General features: G+C 34.9%; 1 protein-coding gene across 2 annotated transcripts in view; it reads left to right on the top strand.

Annotated features, from left to right (window-relative positions):
• Positions 1 to 13,119: 13,119 nt before the first annotated feature.
• Positions 13,120 to 20,221, top strand: part of LOC123548378 (lysophosphatidylcholine acyltransferase 2-like) — a 42,813-nt gene continuing 35,711 nt past the window's right edge. Inside the window, exons 1-2 of one of the 2 annotated variants that reach the window (XM_045335581.2) lie at positions 13,120 to 13,338; positions 19,906 to 20,048. In XM_045335581.2, coding sequence (XP_045191516.2) covers positions 13,240 to 13,338; positions 19,906 to 20,048 — 242 coding nt within the window. In that variant the 5' untranslated portion in view covers positions 13,120 to 13,239. The remainder of the gene's footprint in view (positions 13,339 to 19,905; positions 20,049 to 20,221) is intronic. The other variant, XM_045335580.2, reaches the window with a different exon arrangement.

Raw genomic sequence — 20,221 nt, 5'->3', positions numbered from 1 at the left:
TTCATCCACAAATCAAAATCAGCTCTTAAATGACTTACACCCCAGATATTTACAGGAAGTAAAAGTGAATTCAATACCAGCCTGTGGCCGAAAAAAAATCAATTTATTTAAGTAGTCATACTATGAGGATAACTTACTTGTTTTCACACTGGTATGTCCATTCTTGTGCCTACCAGTAAACAAATTTTAGAGGTCTACCGGTATATGGACCGTGGATGGACTACAACTTTCAAACAGTACTGTCTAAAATGTTCAATAAGACAGTGTTCAATGACTTATAACTAGATCTACAACTTTTGTATACACCACTATCATATATATACTGATCGAAATAGCTGACCCGCTTCTTCACTATTTGCAATTCTTTTTAATTTAACTGATTAAATTTCATCATCAAAATATACAAAAAACAGTAACTGACAGGCAGTATACATTTCAATACATTCATTTCTTGAAACTGCAATAAAAAAGACAAGAATGAACATTTTTGATTATGTAGAATTTTAATTCTTGTATATATCTCACTATAACATTACGCTGTACAAAACAAATAACAACTGAACATTAACTACCGGTACTGTAGAATAAAATATACACACACTTATCTTGTAACAAACAATATATATACACTCATAGACTTTTATAATCGGTCACTGTCTTAATCCAGCGAAGACACTTCTCAAGGCTTTACTTAGGTTTTGGAAAAGGGATAAACTTTACATGCCCCTCTAGGCGTTCTGGGAAGCGAATGTCGGACTTGCAAAGTCCCCACTGACACCTTTTTACCATTTCTAATCAGTTTTACTTGTATATATCATCATTTTCAAAAGGAATTTATCAGCTGTTTTTAGAGATCGCAATGTCGGACGGTAATATTTACAATAACACCGTAATACTATAGAGGTGTGCGTGCTTATCGATTTATTGGTTTGATTGACAGGCGGCGTTTGGTCAATTGCGATAACTTGGATAATATTTAAATTGTTCGCATATGCTATTTATTCATACATTTTCCATTAATATGGCTTCAATCAACCGTACGTGGTAAACTTTATTGTTTTATTTTCAGCGTAGTCTTAATGAAATATATGAAAATCATAGGTGACCGATTATAAATGTCTGTGAGTGTAGAATGAAATATAAATAGGCTTATCTAAAACAGATAATGAGTATCAAGGAACAATTTTACCACAAAAAAAGGAAAAAAATCCAGAAAAGCAGCAACATAAACTTTATAGTAATGATTTACCACAAAAAATAAATAAAAGAAATCCAGAAAAGCAGCAATGTAATATTTATATTGATTACCAATTTACAAAAAAGCAGCAATGTAACATTTGTATTGGTTAACAATTTACCACACAAAAAAAGAAAAGCAGCAATGTAACATTTATATTGATTACCAATTTACAAAAAAGCAGCAATGTAACATTTGTATTGGTTAACAATTTACCACACAAAAAAAGAAAAGCAGCAATGTAACATTTATATTGATTACCAATTTACAAACAAGAGCTGTCGGATGACAGCGCGCTCGACTATTCGAAGAATTGATTGAAGAATGGGGTCAAAATATTTCCATAGATTTTCAGACTAAACAAAAAAATGGATTAAACAAAAAATGTTCCTGTATTTGTGGATTTCGATTAGTCTTGCACTAAATGGCAATGTGTGACCATGATGGCAAATATGTTAAGTTATATGTTAGGCAAAACATGGACTTATATGAAAAATTTAACTTCTAAGTCCAAAAAGGGCCATAATTCAGTCAAAATAGTTGACAGAGTTATGTACTCTTGCCTACAGATGGAAATCATGTTGATAAACTAGTGTTAAAAGTTTCAAAGCCACAGTTCAAACAGTTTTGACAAAACCCTGACTTGTAAGAAAAACTGAACAAATTTCAAAGTCCAAAAAGGGCCATAATTCAGTCAAAATAATTGTCAGAGTTATGTACTCTTGCCTACAGATGGAAATCATAATGATAAACAAGTGTTTAAAGTTTAAAAGCCATATGTCAAATAGTCTTGACAAAACATGGACATTTACAAAACAGAACCAATTTCCAAGTTCAAAAAGGGCCATAATTCAGCCAAAAAAGAAGAGAGAGTTACGTACTCTTGCCTATTGATAGAGACTTTTATACTGAACAAGATATAAAAGTTTCAAAGACATATGTCAAACACTTTACACAAAATATAAACTGGTACGAAAAACTTAACCAAGATTTCTAAGTCAAAAGGGGCCATAATTCAGTCAAAATGCTTGATGGAGTTATGTACTCTTGCCTACAACTGGACATTGTGATGGTAAACAAGTGTTGAAAGTTTCAAAGCTTTATCTCAAAAGACTTTGTCAAAATGTGGACTGGTACGAAAAACTTAACCAAGATTTCTAAGTCAAAAAGGGGCCATAATTCAACCAAAATGCTTGATGGAGTTATGTACTCTTGCCTACAACTGAACATGGTGATGGTAAACAAGTGTTGAAAGTTTCAAAGCTTTATCTCAAAAGACTTTGTCAAAATATGAACTGGTACGAAAAACTTAACCAAGATTTCTAAGTCAAAAGGGGCCATAATTCAGTCAAAATGCTTGACAGAGTTATGTACTCTTGCCTATAACTGGACATGGTGATGGTAAACAAGTGTTGAAAGTTTCAAAGCTTTATCTCAAAAGACTTTGTCAAAATGTGGACTGGTACGAAAAACTTAACCAGGGTGTGACGCCGACGCCGTGGTGAGTAGGATAGCTCTACTTATTCTTCGAATAGTCGAGCTAAAAAGCAGCAATGTAACATTTGTATTGGTTAACAATTTACCACACAAAAAAAGAAAAGCAGCAATGTAACATTTATATTGATTACCAATTTACAAAAAAGCAGCAATGTAACATTTGTATTGGTTAACAATTTACCACACACAAAAAGAAAGCAGCAATGAAACATTTATATTGATTACCAATTTACCACAATAAAAATAAATCCAAAAAAGCAGCAATGTAACATTTGTATTGGTTAACAATTTACCACAAAAAAAGAAAAGCAGCAATGTAACATTAATATTGATTACCAATTTACAAAAAAGCAGCAATGTAACATTTGTATTGGTTAACAATTTACCACACAAAAAAAGAAAAGCAGCAATGAAACATTTATATTGATTACCAATTTACCACAATGAAAATAAATCCAAAAAAGCAGCAATGTAACATTTGTATTGGTCAACAATTTACCACAAAAAAAAGAAAAGCAGCAATGTAACATTTATATTGATTACCAATTTACAAAAAAGCAGCAATGTAACATTTGTATTGGTTAACAATTTACCACACAAAAAAAGAAAAGCAGCAATGAAACATTTATATTGATTACCAATTTACCACAATAAAAATAAATCCAAAAAAGCAGCAATGTAACATTTGTTTTGGTCAACAATTTACCACAAAAAAAAGAAAAGCAGCAATGTAACATTTATATTGATTACCAATTTACAAAAAAGCAGCAATGTAACATTTGTATTGGTTAACAATTTACCACACAAAAAAAGAAAAGCAGCAATGAAACATTTATATTGATTACCAATTTACCACAATAAAAATAAATCCAAAAAAGCAGCAATGTAACATTTGTATTGGTTAACAATTTACCACAAAAAGAAAGAAAAGCAGCAATGTAACATTTGTATTGGTTAACAATTTACCACAAAAAGAAAGAAAAGCAGCAATGTAACATTTGTATTGGTTAACAATTTACCACAAAAAGAAAGAAAAGCAGCAATGTAACATTTGTATTGGTTAAGTGATGTCCCTTTAGGCACTCCTTTTCCAGAATTCAATGTTTATATCAGTATACTGACACTTGTTTCTTAAAGTAATATACATGTTTTGCATGCTGTTCAAATTTCATGTCAAACAACTCTTTCTTTCTATGATTTGGTGTTGTTTGATTTTTGTTTCTCAAGGCCTAATTCTCAGCCTTAACAATTTACCACAAAAAAATCAATAAAAACAAGAGCTGTCTCCATAGGATGACACATGCCCCCGATGGCACTTTAAATGAATAGTTACGGCCGATGTTCGAGTTTAGGACCTTTGACCTACGGAGCTGGGTCTTGCGCGCGACACGTCGTCTTACTGTGTCACACATTTATGCGTAGTTATTTTAAAATCCATGCATGAATGACAAAGATATGGACCGGACACACCCATCAATGCACTATCATGAAAAAAGACCTTTAAAATCTAAGTGTGACCTTGACCTTTGAGCTACGGACCTGGGTCTTGCGCATGACACGTCGGCTTACTGTGGTACACATTCATGCCAAGTTATTTGAAAATCCATCCATGGATGACAAAGATATGGACCCGACACGCCCATCAATGCACTATCCCTTAATGTCTAAGTGTGACCTTGACCTTTGAGATACAGACCTGGGTCTTGCGCGCGACACGTCGTCTTACTGTGGTACACATTCATGCCAAGTTATTTGAAAATCCATCCATCGATGACAAAGATATGGACCGGACACGCCCATCAATGCACTATCCCTTAATGTCTAAGTGTGACCTTGACTTTTGAGCTACGGACCTGGGTCTTGCGCGCGACACATTGTCTTACTGTGGTACACATTCATGCCAAGTTATTTGAAAATCCATCCATCGATGACAAAGATATGGACCGGACACGCCCATCAATGCAATAACCTTTAATGTCTAAGTGTGACCTTGACCTTTGAGCTACGGACCTGGGTCTTGCGCGCGACACGTTGTCTTACTGTGGTACACATTCATGCCAAGTTATTTGAAAATCCATCCATCGATGACAAAGATATGGACCGGACACGAAAAATGCGGACAGACCGACAGACCGACAGACTGACAGACCGACAGACAGACGGTTCAAAAACTATATGCCTCCCTTCGGGGGCATAAAAATCCAGAAAAGCAGGAATGTAACATTTGTATTGATTAACAATTTACCACAAAAAGAAAGAATTTATTTATTTATTTATTTGGGTTTTACGGCGCACCAACACAAACAGAAAGAAAGCAGCAATGTAACATTTATATTGATTAACAGTTTACTACAAAAAGAAAGAAAAGCAGCAATGTAACATTTGTATTGATTAACAATTTACCACAAAAAGAAAGAATTTATTTATTTATTTGGGTTTTACGGCGCACCAACAAAAAAAGAAAGAAAGCAGCAATGTAACATTTATATTGATTAACAGTTTACCACAAAAAGAAAGAAAAGCAGCAATGTAACATTTGTATGTAGAAACAATTAGTCATATTAAATTAAAGGTAAGACATCCAGAAAAGCAACAACCCAAATTTGATCAGTACTGAGGCTTTACAGAAACAATATTGATCTAATTGTTGGTAAGGTCCTTATTTTGCCAAATGGTGAAATATACGTAACACCAAGGAAAATATCTATGTTAAAAATTTGATTTTTTAAATATTTGATTTGGGTTTTACAGCACACCAATACAGTTTAGGTTATATAGTCTCACATCTTATTTACATCAAAAATATAATCATGAGGTATGGAATCAAAACTTTGAACAGTTAGAATTACAGAGATACAGCATAACAAAGAATCAAACCCTAGTAGTCACCTATTCTGATCATGCACATGTAAGCCAATGGTTTCAATTATTTTCATACTCAAGTTGTCCTAGAACCATATGCAATCATAAGATTTCATATTTGTATAAGCCCCATCTAAACAGCTGCCTGCATGACCTTCATTTGAAGATTTACAACAATTTGGAAGAATTTTCTGCTGGGTTTATCCACATACAATATCATCAAAAGTATAATATTTGATTAAAGGTGCAGATTTCCAACCACAAGAAATATAAAACAATGTTAAAACCTGCATTGGAACAGCACTCAAAAAGGCCATATTTTTCTACTAACACCCTAAAGTGCACTATTTGATGTATATCTGCTAAATATTTTTAAGTAAGCTCACTCCCAGGACACTGGAATCTGCTCCCCCACCCCCCTACCACACACCTGTAACCCAGATTCCTAGAACTGCCCTTTAGTTTTTCAAGAAGGTACATGTAAAACTGTACAATTCAAGTCAAACTGTAAGCTATGAAGATTATGAAAATGTTCACTTTTTGTCTGCGAATGGTTTGCTTTAAAGGTATATCTGATAGTCTCCTTCTAATAGATAGGATTTTCTGAAATCTTAACTTTCTGTAAGTTGCTAACAGACTTTATCTCTTTTTTTCTTATTTTATTTTCTTTTATTTTTTATTTTTTTCGTTTGAGGCCCCAATGACAAAAATTTGAAACAATCAGAGGTCAAAATAACACGCTGAAAATGATTTAAAGGTCCAATACTAAGGAAAGTGAACATTTTAATTTCTTTTAAAAAGCACAGAAACTATTTCATTTTATTGGAAAATGAAAGTTGGTATGTAGAAATTCGAAATAAATCGCAGGATATGTACAATTATTTTTCTATGAAGTATGAAGAAAGTTAAAAAGACCTGGGGGGTCATTCTGTCGATTCATTGAAATTTCAACATGATACACATACATTTCTTTGAGTTCCAAAGATCTTCTGTAAATTTTGACCTGCCAATCTTCATTATTTAGTGTCTTGCAGAAGTCTATGCACTGGCTATGAAAAAAATTGCCTACTCACTTTCCCTTAGTAATGGACCTTTAATATCCTATTTTAGGTGAAAAAAGCTATTTCCTAAAGAAATGTATAGACAGATTTGGTTCAAAATAAATTTTTAGATCCAGTACACTGCAATCTTTTAAAATGTGTAAAAAAACCAATAGGTCAAAATGCCCATTTGGAAGATAAATATGACTGTTGCTTAGAATTTTAGCTTAAATAGCCAAAAAGATGAAAAATGTTTTTTCGACTTACAAAAACTACTTTTTACAATACCTTCTTGATATAAAATCTTAATGTTTGATCTACTGTAAAGCATGCCATCTGAAAACAAATGAGACACTTTGGCTGACCCCCCCCCCCCCCCAAAACTACCAGATGTGCCATTAAACATGTTAAAGGTAAAGAAGGTACAGTGGTCAGTATATATACTAGTATATAAATTTACAGACTATTATCAGAAAAGCAGTGAAAATGTAAATATAATATGTCATCTGATTAGTACTTTTCACTCGTTAGTAATGCCCTTCTATATATTAAAGTCATACTTCCAATTGCATTTTTATAACTATAATCTAGGTCTATCTTGATGTGTATTTTTAAAATTATCATGTTATTATCTGATAAAAACTAAGAAAAAAGTATATTTCTAATCTGACATTTATTAGCCTGTTTGCACCTATTTTCGCGGTACTAACGGAATAAATGAATAAAGGAAAGAAAAAGCAATATTATGTTGCTATTATTTCCTATTAACTTCGTAAACCGTTTCTTTTCCACTATTATTTCAAGCAGAAAATCATTTTTCTAGTCCTTGTTTACTTTTAAACCCATTATGTTTCCGGTGCATGTGACCTTCACTTTCGCCAAGGGAGTTAATTCTAATTTCGCGGTACGGCATGCGACTTGATACAGCGCTTCCTGTGAAAGTGTAAAATGTATAGGACCCCTAAATTTTCAAAATGAATTCCGTGAGTAAGACATTAACAATTAGTGCAATGTAAAATTAACACATTGGAAGGGTAATTCCGTCAAATAGTTGGACAACAAACAATTCATTACCAACTAAACTGAGTCAAATGATCGACGAGGGCATTTGAAAATAATTGACCTACGTTTACAAAAATAGGATGTGAAACGTAATCAGCTTCCAAAGTAGGTCAAATTTGTATACTGTAGAGGGTGCTGCACATTGTTGTTCTCGCAAAAATCAAATACCGCGAGACCAGATGTAACGGGAAAATAGCAGCAAATGGTATAAGAAATATCTTCTAGTTCCAAAAAACTGACAATGAGCGTTTTAAATATAATCTGATATGAAATTCAACAATGTCACTCTTGGCTGACATTTAATTTTTGACAATGTCACTTTTATCTTATACAGCTTTATAACAGTATAACAGCTTCAATCTGATATATCAAGGTAATGGACCTATAATAACATTCAGCAATTTACAATCAACTATGTATCTCTTTAACCTTTAGCCTGCTGGCAGCAAGTGATTATGCCTTTTCGACCAGTGCAGACCAAAATCAGCTTGCACGTCTGTGCAGGCTGATCATGGTCTGCACTGTTCGCTATTCAGTCAGTAAATTTTCAGTAAACTCCTCTTTGTATAATAAATGGGATTGTCCAAATTGAATGATTGACCAGTCCATTTTAGAAATTTAGCAGGGTAAAGGTTAAGCAATCATTTTATCCGATGATAAAAGTAATCTCTGTAAATATCACATATTACATGCAAACGTAATATATATGTATATTTATACATGTTCAGTTGATTATATCTTCAAAGTATACATACTTCAATTAAGCAAAATTAAATGAACCAAATCTCACAATAGAACAATCTTGGTTTCAGACCACATCAACAACTCACAACCATAGTAAACTAAACGAATAACGCATGAATTTCGAATACAGACAAAATAACTGTACAAATGTTCACGATTTTTATATAGGTGAACATAATCCCTGCCAGTGAAATTTTCAACAGAAAATGTTTAAAATACAAAATACTATAAATTCATGTAAAGAAAGATTATATTTCTCTTTCAGTGTACTTAACTGCTAAGATAAAATGAAAGGGGTATTATGTCCTGTGTAATGCTGACTGGAGGCAGGAGAATTTTGTCCTTCATTTTATGATACCATCAGTTGTCAGCATCTGAGGGATTCTAACACGCACACCAACAAGATAATCCAAAGATTGTGTTTGATCAATATTTACTAGGGCTGGGACGATTACTTGGTTAATCAGATCCGATTCAATTAGTGGATGAAACTCGTTTCAGTTTCACAAAACTGAAAATTGCCCTCAAAAAATAAGCATCCTAAAATGTATAATCAGTATCTTTATTTTTACATGAGTAGTCCCCGATTTGTGTGTCAAGATATTTTAACAAAGCTGAATGATAAAATTCAGCAAAATATGACTTATGACAGCTAACAAACAATAAAGTCTGTAAGTTCCTAATGAATTTGAAATCAGCGGCTGAAAGTACCTAGATAAGGTCGTCAGAAAAGAAAGGAGTACTTTCATACTGGCGGCCATTTAACCGGTTCGATTCGATTTCATGTAAGTGATTATCCGATTTCAAAATGCTAAAATCGTCCCAGTCCTAATATTTTCAGTATTTCCATGAAGAAAAAGTGCACCATATAGCCATATTACAACAGTAGTGTATCATTCTGAGAAATAAATAACAACAGATCTAATATTAATATATCTTAACAGGAGAAAAAAAGTCTATGTACATGCAGATGTAAAAATATACACTGACAAAAACTGGCAAAATCTATAACTGGCAAAATATCAAAATAATACTAGTTGCAGTATACATGTACTATAAAATCAGACATTTTTGCAAGGCTAAAGATTTGCTATATTTAAAATTTGACTTGATAAAACTGGTAGAACAACAGTAGTCACGATATACAGCCAACTTGTGAAAAATAAAGACTTTTTATCTACATTTTTTTTTAATATGGACATTAAGTGATATAGTTAATCCCTTGCAAAACTTTCTAACTTTACAGTATATATATCTTCATAATCCAGTTTGCAATAGTATAATAAATACTGCAAATACCTATGGGTTGTCCCAGCATTATATAGAGAAGCAGTGTATACAACCAAATTTTTAGCAGTGCAAGATCTTACAAAATTCTGAACTGACCAAATTTTTGAGCAGTGCCAGATCTTGCTAAATTCTGAACTGACCAGATTTTTGAGCAGTGCCAGATCTTGCAAGATTTTGAACTAACAATTAGTAATGACAAAACTGATGAACTTGCAAAGAAATGATAATAACAAACATCATAATTTGACATGTAAAAGTTATCACTTACGAAATGACACTGAATTTGAATGTCGATACTTGAAAATTATAAATAAAATTTAATCTACTGTTATTTATTTTTATAATAATTGCGATTCAGACACAGCCTGCTGGTCATCCAAAAGTATGACATTATGCCAAATCTCTTTTTCACTTTTTCTTGAACTGGTTATTAAACAAGTGAGAACATTTAGTTTTATATTTACATGCATATTTAAAGTATTTTGATTGAATAAATATATATCTACATTGATATTTGATAAAACAGCAAACAACCTGATTAAGTCCTTCTAACTGAAGCAAGTTTTGAATATATCTGTCTGTAAATTGATTCACAAAAGATGCTCATCGTGTTTTTAATGACATATTTAAATTAAAATAATCATAATTGTGGAAGCAGAAAAAAATGTTTATTAGAAAGTCATTCTTTCTGTTCAAAAATCAAAATAATATCAACAGATAAGATCATATGAGCTGTGCCATGGGAAAACCAACATAGTGGCTTTGCGACCAGCATGGATCCATACCAGCCTGCGCATCTGCGCAGTCTGGTCAGGATCCATGCTGTTCGCTAACAGTTTCTCTAATTACAATAGGCTTTGACAGCAAACAGCATGGATCCTGACCAGACTGCGCGGATGCGCAGGCTGGTCTGGATCCATGCTGGTCGCAAACCCACCATGTTGGTTTTCTCATGGCACGGCTCATATAACCACATTCAACTGCTAATGGCACACAGAGGACCCAAAATGCTTTGTTGCAGATTTTAGGCATCTGAGTAGTGACACCAACCCATACCTAGCCAACTGGATTGCTTCCCACACTAAACAACAATTAAAACACCTGATACTGTTCAAAATTTAGTAAGTTCTAGGATGAATTATTAAAAATCCAAATCTTAAAATATCAGTAGATGAAAGCATTTCTTCATATACATCCATTATGAATGATGTTTAACATTCTTAGCTATTTATATTATATATATTCTAATTTTCATTTAACAAAAATCAATCATCAGAAGTCAATACCTTAGTCCATTTATGCAATTTATTTTGTTCAAATACTGTCTATGCAATACGACTTAACATAAACATTATGCCATATATAATTAACTCCCCAGTTTCATCAACAGATCAAAAACTACCACATAAAAGCCAGACTGGACCCATTTGAGGATCTAGTACCTGTGCTTCTTCTTTCGGAATGCTGGACAGCCTCTTCATACGTTGGGGGTGGATCAAATTCACTGTATGGTGGTGGCTCTATTAAGTCAATACAATCAAACGATCCATTAACGTCACTTTCACTGAGTGGAATAAACAATTGTTCTAATGCTAGCCTTGGCCGCGACTGTGTTACAGGAAAGTCATTTTCAAAGTCCAGATCAAAATAATCAATCAAGCTACTAGCAGTTTCACTACTTCCTGTCACACTGTCATCATTTTCTTCATATAGTGGAGAAACTGGAGAAGAAGTATTTTCAATACTTAGTGGAGCATTTGTCGGCAAACCGAAGCGATGCAGATGGTTTTCTAACCAACATTCTGAAGAGAAATCCTCTACACGCTCCCCGTATAATATCTGAGAACATGGTAATTGACTTATACACTTTGGTGGAGATCCAGAAATAGGCTGTGTTGGTATAAAGAATGGGTGGGTAATTGATCTAATTCCAGCCAATGTTCTTGTTACTTCAGTCATACTGCCAGAAGGGGCATTGTCTGTGTCTTCATTTCTCAATGAATTTTCGTTTGATGTGGTTTGTGTCCGCCGCCTCGACCGCCTTCGCAAATTGAACCAATCCCACATTGTACTTGTCACTTTTATCTAAAACAGAATATGTCAATTTATATACATGAGGAAAAGAAATTTGGCAAAATTTCTATCTAAGACTTTAATTATCATCTAATGAGAATGTTTACTTCATAAACATATATATGATGTAGACAGTTATTTTACCGAACAGTACTAAGTATTAAAGTGGAACACTGACATTTCCCCACTGACATAAATTTCCCCTACCAATTTCAAAATGTTTGTCAGCAGATAGTATGCAGGTATTCTATTCTGCCCCCCTCAAATCACCCATGTTCAAAGACTTTAAACATTTTTACCAAGATGCGGGCAAGATCTGCAGTAAAGACGAGTCCCTCATACCCCAAATAACCTTTCAACTAACAACACTCAGCCTCATTTAAATGTGAAATGTGATCATAGTTTATACTAATTTTAGGTTGATTGTGAAACAAGTTTTGTTTGTTCGTTTTGTCCTAATGTGTCGGTTTTTTGTGTGTGAGTGCGTGTATGTGTGTTTGTGGTGTGTGAGTCTGCGTACTGTGGGTTTCGTTTTGGGGAGGCTGCGATTTTGGTATGTGGCATTCCCTGTTTGATAATTGTCTTTGTTGTTTTTTTTACAACTTATATTAATCACACTCGATACCTCATTCCTGATGGAATCCATTGCCACCAGGGTATGAGAGAAGAGGACAGTTTCCCTGTTAGTGCTGAGCCCAAGCAAGAGAGCCCATTTTTCACGTCTTTGGTATGATGCGGCCGGGGATCGACCCATGGCCACAACCTCGCACACTCGAAGTGGACGCTCTATTACCTTAGGCTATCGAAGCAGAAGTGTGATCATATATATTTTATATGTGTGTAACAGTACAAATGAAATATATATAAATTTATAACAATAATAATTGGCTGTTCTAGCTACTAGGAAGTAACCTGTTAAACAGTTAAAATATCCAGAATTCATTTGATTGAAATTGTTACACTAAACAAAAATTCATAAAATTAATCATTATCTTAATATTGATATACACAATACTCACGAAAATTTACTCATATATTTCACAGGTAAATACAGGTAAACAAACAGGTAATTACTAAAATTGGGTAACAAATTTTTCGGAAATGATAGTTCCCAGTTCCCGTATCGTACCGTACTACCGTACCGTACCGTATATTTGTCAATAATAGAACAATGGTGGAATTAATCTTCAAGGATTAAAATGGCATCAGCTAGATTTTTGTGAAATGCTGAAATGCTTTCCATACAACCGTTATGTCCCAGTCAATATAATTGTCATCCAATACGGGAATCATTTAATAGCTACGTGTAACCAATGATGACAATGATATTTGCGTTTTATGACATTCGCATCGGAATTAAGCCAACTGGAACAATAACAACAACAACAAAAGCAGTCCAGATATTCTTGCGGATGCGCTTGAATTTTGAGCAAAATGAAGCGAGAAATACCGCGTCAGCAGTCACTGATTGTTCCAGAAATCCAGAATCCTTTTGTGCACAAAATACAGTTGGGTTATTTGGATATGCTTCAAGTAAGTTTTTGCATTTTTTTTTGGACAGGGCTGATTTTTCACAAATTTCAGACACCTGTCAGTGTCAAACACATCCTTTTTTTAAACTGATATTTTGCTCATGCAGAAAGCTGAATATGGGGACTTGCATCAGTCTTTTGACTTTTTTCATTTGTACAGGTCAGAGGTTCAACATTGAAGATGGTCATGTGGTAGTTCTGGCTACCATGACTTAACTGGTCAAGGCTATTTGTATTTTCTGATGGTCGCATCCATTAAGTTATGGCAAAACCCCATTTGGATAACTAACCAGTATCAAACCGCAACATCTCGCACAGTCTCTCATGAGAAACTGATGACGTCATGCAACAGTTCAGAGCACGTGGTTATTTTTGAAAGGCAGTGGCTAGAGAACCAGAATCGGTTCCCTAGACTGCGAAATTATTCGTCCGGAACCGGTTCTCTAAGCAAAATACCGTGCATAGGCTAGGGAACCGGAATTTTATTTCTATGCATAATGCTGCCGAAATCCACTTTGTTACTTGGTAAGTATCATGTATATAAATTATTATCTTAATTAATTTTATCATGCCCTTGCATTTATCTGCATTACTGTCTCCAAAAGTGTACTCGCCGCATATTTACCGTGTCTGCCGTATTGGAATGATATAAACTAGTACGAATGAATGCGTGAAAACTACTTTGCAGTTTTTAAATGTTATTAAATTTTGCTTTAAACTTGTACTATGTTTAAATTATTTAAATATAAAATAATATTTGTTTGTAGTTGCGTCATTACATGTTTATAGACGAACAAATTAATTTAATTGCCCTTAAAACTTCATACAGATTCTTTGATCACTTTAAATACTTGTTTGTAACACCTCGGCATTTCACATTCAAAGATATGTAATCAATGCTAATTAACAGAAATTACTTAATTTGTTTTAATCGTTTCTTTTATTGTCTTATACTTTTTAAGTTTAAATTTCAAGTTTATTTCGGCTCCAGTGTCGACGATTTCACATTCATTCGTACTAGTTTATTTTATCATTCCAATATGGCGGACAGTAGGCGGCGAGTACACTTCGGGAGACACAGTAAACACAAATAAATAAAAGGGCATAGCTTGCTGAAATGGTAAAAATAATTAACTTATTAAGATAAGAATATGCACATGATACTTACCAAAAGAAACAAAGTGAATTTCGACAGTTTTATGCATAGAAATAAAATTCCGGTTCCCTAGCCTATGCACGGTACTTTGGCTAGAGAACCGGTTCCGGACAAATATGTTCGCTGTCTAGGGAACTGATTCCGGTTCTCTAGCCACTGCCTTTTTGAAAATCAAGATCAAAATTTTACCTGTTTATGAAGGCAGTGGCTAGAGAACCGGAATCGGTAAAATTCGGTTCCCTAGACAGCGAACTTATTTGTCTGGAACCGGTTCTTTAGCCAAATTATCGTGCATAGGCTAGGAAACCGGAATTTTATTTCTATACATAAAGCTGCCGAAATTCACTTTGTTTCTTTTGGTAAGTATCATGCATGTTATTATCTTAATTAATTTTACCATTTCAGCAAGCCATGCCCTTGCATTTACCTGCGTTTGCTGTATCTCTAAAAGTGTACTCGCCGCATACTGTCCGCCATATTGGAATTATGATATAAACTAGTACGAATGAATGCGGAAATCGTTGTCGGCATCGTAGCAAGCCAAAATTAACTTACAATAAAAGAAACAATTAAAACAAATTAAGTAATTTCTGTTAATTAGTATTGGTCACATGTTTTGTTTTTTTCAATTTGGTAATCACTTGCAAACTTTAATCCAATAAAAAAACTGATGCACGTGAAATGCTGAGGTGTTACAAACCAGTATTTAAAGTGATCAGAGAATCCGCTGGATGCCTTAATGGCAATCAAATTATTTTCTACATCTGTAAACATTAAATGACGCATATACAAAACAATACAATTTTACATTTAAAAAAATTAAACATAGTACATGTTTAAAGCAAATAACATTTAAAAATGGCAAAGTAGTTTTCACGCATTCATTCGTACTAGTTTATATCATACCAATATGGCGGACAGTATGCGGTGAGTACACTTTTGGAGACACAGTAAATGCAGATTAATGCAAGGGCATGGTAAAATTAATTAACATAATAATATCAGGGATCGAATTTAGCGGTCGCTAACTCGCAAAATTCGAGTAAGAAAAAAGAAATGCGTGTAGAAAATCATAACACTCGAATATTTTCGCGATCACGTTTGAAAATTGGGGAATTCGCTCAAACTGTCCTTTTCTCTTTAAAAACTCCTTTGGGGCAGTTAATTTACCGATAATCACGTGACTGCTTCTAGACGTTTGTCGCTTTATACAAAAGTAATTATTGGATATCTAAGTAAGCGTCTAGGCAATATTTGTTTTCATTTTGGTATGTAATTTGCAAAGTTCTGCGAAAATGGAGAGGAAAATAACATGTTTCTTGGTGCAAAAAGGCCCGCGGAGACCGAAAATGCTAGCAACACGAGTGACCTGAGAAAAACTCAAAACTTCAACGTCCAGCCAAAAGTCCAAAGAATCATTGAGTACTTTGGTTCGTATTGTACTTCAAAACCAGAAAGTCCCCGGCCAGTTCAGACTGTGAACTTTTATATGAAACCAAACAACAACAAAACAACTTAATAAATTTAGCATGTAAACAGCTTTTAAATAATTGCTAGTGGAACCCATCATTTTGCTAGTGGAAAAAAATGGCACTGGCAAAAATTTGCTAGTGGAAAAAAAAGTTAAATTCGATCCCTGAATATGCATGATACTTAAGAAACAAAGTGAATTTTCGCAGCTTTATGCATAGAAATAAAATTCCGGTTCCCTAGCCTATGCATGGTACTTTGGCTAGAGAACCGGTTCCGGACTGATAAGTTCGCTGTCTAGGGAACCGATTCCGGTTCTCTAGCCACTGCCATTTATGAATTTAATTTAATCATAAAGTTAAAACATAACCATTTTCGATAAAATTCATAAAAAAACTACCTTAGAAGGTTTAAGTTCTCAGAAAAGGTCAATAAATAATGATTCTATATCGCCTATTGTTTTTCAAAAAGAAGAGTACTGGATTCGTTTCAGCTCAGAGATCCGTAACAGCATATAAACATCTCTGAGCTGAAGTTTTTTAGCTAATCATATGGTAGCTAATATTAGTAATAAAATTTGGAGCACTTGCACTTCAGCGGTCCCAATAATAATTATACCGTTCATCTGTTATGTTGCGGCACTTGACATTTAACTTAACGACATTAAACAAAAAACAACACAACAGAGTATTTCTGGTCTTGACCACAGTATTTCATATTATTCAAAAGCTGTTTGAAAATGAGTTGGACATCATCCAAGAAACAACCGTGTGTGCTTCAAACAACAATAGTCAGCCATTGTCATCATGTGATGTCGCATCACTAATTTCGCAGTGTGGCAATCAAACTATCATAGGTTAAGGAACACTGAATATTATTTAAACATAAAAAGCTGTCTAAGTATAACTAACACGAACACTCAAAGGTCATAAAACATCAGTTTAAACGTTTTATATATGAACTGTAAACATTAGCACTATCGCAAATATACTCCTTTGGGCATTGGACACACCTGATATTTGTAAGTAAACCACAAGGTCGTGAGCGTGGTCATGATCTACAGGAGCTCTTTTACAATAACTGAATATTTTCTACCTAATACTTAACAGTTGCATGTTCCAATTCGCTGTTCAGTTTCGTGGGCGTATTTAGAGGAAATATGGTCCCAGGGCCCCCATCCCCTCCCCCACCCTTAAAATTTGTCAAGCTTAGACGTTTTGATAGCCTAATATTGTTATTTCATTCATGTTAAACTGTCATGTTAGTAGCTGAAGCCTGAAGGACATTACGTAAAATTTTGTGTTCTCTAACCTATTGGCGGGACTTGATTTGCATAATTAAAATTTGCATAAAAATGCCGTGGAGCTGGTAGACAAACTTGTAAACATTGCTGATATTTGCTTAATTAATGGATATTTTTTGGATTTCTGCAATAGATACGTGAAAAATACGATTTTAATAAATATGGACAGATTCTTACCAAGATAACTGCAGGTAAGAATGATTTTTGCTTGAATGCAGAAATAGGTCACCAACTTTGACATGTAAACACCACATAGGTGGCGCAATTTGAATACTGCGAAATTAGTGATGACGTTGGATTAGTGAAGGGGAGTATATTACTTTAAAAATGTTTCAAAATTAAAAGTTATAAGGGGTAACCTTATACATGTAGCTTTTTTTAGATGAATATTATGTTTGAGGGCTGCTGAACATATCCCTTGGAGAGAGAAATGACTTCCCCATCTGACCCTTGAGAAAGTGAAACTTGAAGTAAAGCTTCTTTTGCTGAAAACCCTTTTACTTACAGTGTACTTACTGCTTAAATTTACCAAAAGCATTGATAAACAACTGTTGATTATGTATTTTGAAAAACTCCCAATTTGGACCCTTCACGACACAATTTTCCCAATTCCATCGGTGTTGGTGGCTTTCCCAAAATCATGAAAAAAGGCATGATGGGTGCTGTGTGCATGTACCTTTACCTCTTGTAATGTTTATTATGCCCCCCTTCGAAGAAGGTGGGGTATATTGTTTTCCAGATGTCGGTCAGTCGGTCAGAATGTAGACCAATCCGTTTCCAGATTATAACTAGAGAACGCTTGGGTCTAGGATCATGAAAAATGATAGGGAGGTTGGTCATCACCAGCAGATGACCCCTATTGATTTTGAGATCAGTATGTCAAAGGTCAAGGTCACAGTGACCCTGAACAGTTAAACGGTTTCCGGATGACAACTCAAGAAAGCTTGGGTCTAGGATCATCAAAGATGATAGGGAGATTGGCCATGACCAGCAGATGACCCCTATTGATTTTGAGGTCAGTAGGTCAAAGTTCAAGGTCACAGTGACCCGGAACAGTTAAACGGTTTCCGGATGGTAACTCAAGAATGCTTAGACCTAAGATCGTGAAAGTTGATTGAGAGGTTAATCATGACCAGCAGATGACCTCTATTGATTTTGAGGTCAGTAGGTCAAAGGTCAAGGTTACAGTGACCCGAAACACTTAAACCATTTCCGGACGATTACTTGAGAACGCTTGGGCCTAGGATCATGAAACTTGATAGGGAGGTTTGTCATGACCAGTAGATGACCCCTATAGATGTCGAGGTCAGTAGGCCAAAGGTCAAGGTCACATTGACCCGGAACAGTTAAACCCTTTCCGGACGATAACTTGAGAACGCTTGGGCCTAGGATCCAGAATCTTAATAGGGAGGTTGATTATGACCAGCAGATGACCCCTGTTGAATTTGAGGTCAGTAGGTCAAAGGTCAAGGTCACATTGAACCAGAACAGTAGAACTTTTGTTTACAGTGAGCAAATAATTTCTGTTTCTTGTGCAATTACTGAATGTATCAAGGGGGGCATTTTGTGTTCTACGAGCTCTTGTTTTTATTTTGCCAAAAATGTTTTAGGGAGGGGCACTGAGATTTACCCTTGTCCATACGTCTGTCAGTCTGACAGTCCAAATTTGGGTTATGCATATCTCAAAATATATTAGACCTAGACTCCTCAAACATCATAGGGTTGTTCCTCAACAGGTGAAGTTAGGCATCTTTGGTTTTGTTTGGGATTTCAATTTTTAATAGTAAGACTAGAGTTGTGGCACCTGAAAAGTTCATCTGTCATCCTAATTTATATTGTGCATATCTCAAAAAGTATTCCAGCTGGAGTTATCAAACATCAGAGGATTGTTATTCAGCATTTTACGTTTTGCACCTTTGGCTTTGTGTAGGATTTCACTCAGCCTGACCAGAGTTTTGTCTGTTGACTTAGTCTAAAGTATTGGGCATCCGTGGCTGAGTGGTTATGGTTGCTCACTTCGAATCACTTGCTCCTCACCGATGTAGGTTTGAGCCTCACTTGGCGAGTTGAATTCTTCATATGTGGAAGCTATCCAGCTGGCTTACGGAAGGTTGGTGGTTCTACTCAGGTGCCCACCCATGAGATAATGCACGGAGGGGCACCTGGGTCTTCCTCCATCATCAAAGCTGGAAAGTCGCCATATGACCTAAAATTGTATCGGTGCGACAGTAAACCAAACAAAACAAAACATAGTCCAAAGGTTGTATAGAATACCATAAAGTTTTTGTTGGATGTATCTAAGAAGTATTTAACCTAGGGTCATGAAACATTGTAGGTTGTGAGCTTGTACTCCTAGGGGTCCCCCCGCGTACCCTACCACCGATACTACATGTACCACACACAAATGTTTTGTAGTGGCCATACTATCCTCCACTTCAGCCCATGATGACTCACACCGCAATCCAAGGTTATATGAAAGTTTAAGTGTTGTATAAAGTAATATTTGACCATATAGTGACATTGAATGTAGGGGACACCAGTGACCTATGGACACACAATTTATTCCTATCTGTTTTATGCTGTTAGTCTTCTCTAGGCCTGAATATTTTCTTTTACTTAGATTCATCTTATTTTTACAGGTGGCCTTTATGTCAGTTACTGTTGCACCACTGAGGCTGTTATTAGTTGGTGTATGTTTGTTATTGGCCTGGCCACTAGCAGCTCTGGCAGTTGCTTTCAGGAATGAAAAAGAGCAGAAAGAACCATTGTCAGGGTGGAGAAAGTAAGTTTTTTTTATTACCATTCTATTATTAACTTTAGGGCTCTTTCTAGGGATTTGTGGAGAAAGATCCTTGACAAAATTGGGGAATTTTTATCAGCAAATTGGGGGAGGAGTGTTGGGGGGGATGTATTTACATTTCCAAAGATACAAGTGACTTTTCATATGTCACTCAT

Source organism: Mercenaria mercenaria, chromosome 6 (assembly GCF_021730395.1).
Source record: "Mercenaria mercenaria strain notata chromosome 6, MADL_Memer_1, whole genome shotgun sequence".
NCBI lineage: Eukaryota > Metazoa > Mollusca > Bivalvia > Venerida > Veneridae > Mercenaria > Mercenaria mercenaria.
Note: the sequence above shows the minus strand (reverse complement) of the source record. Positions and strands in the feature narration are given on the sequence as shown.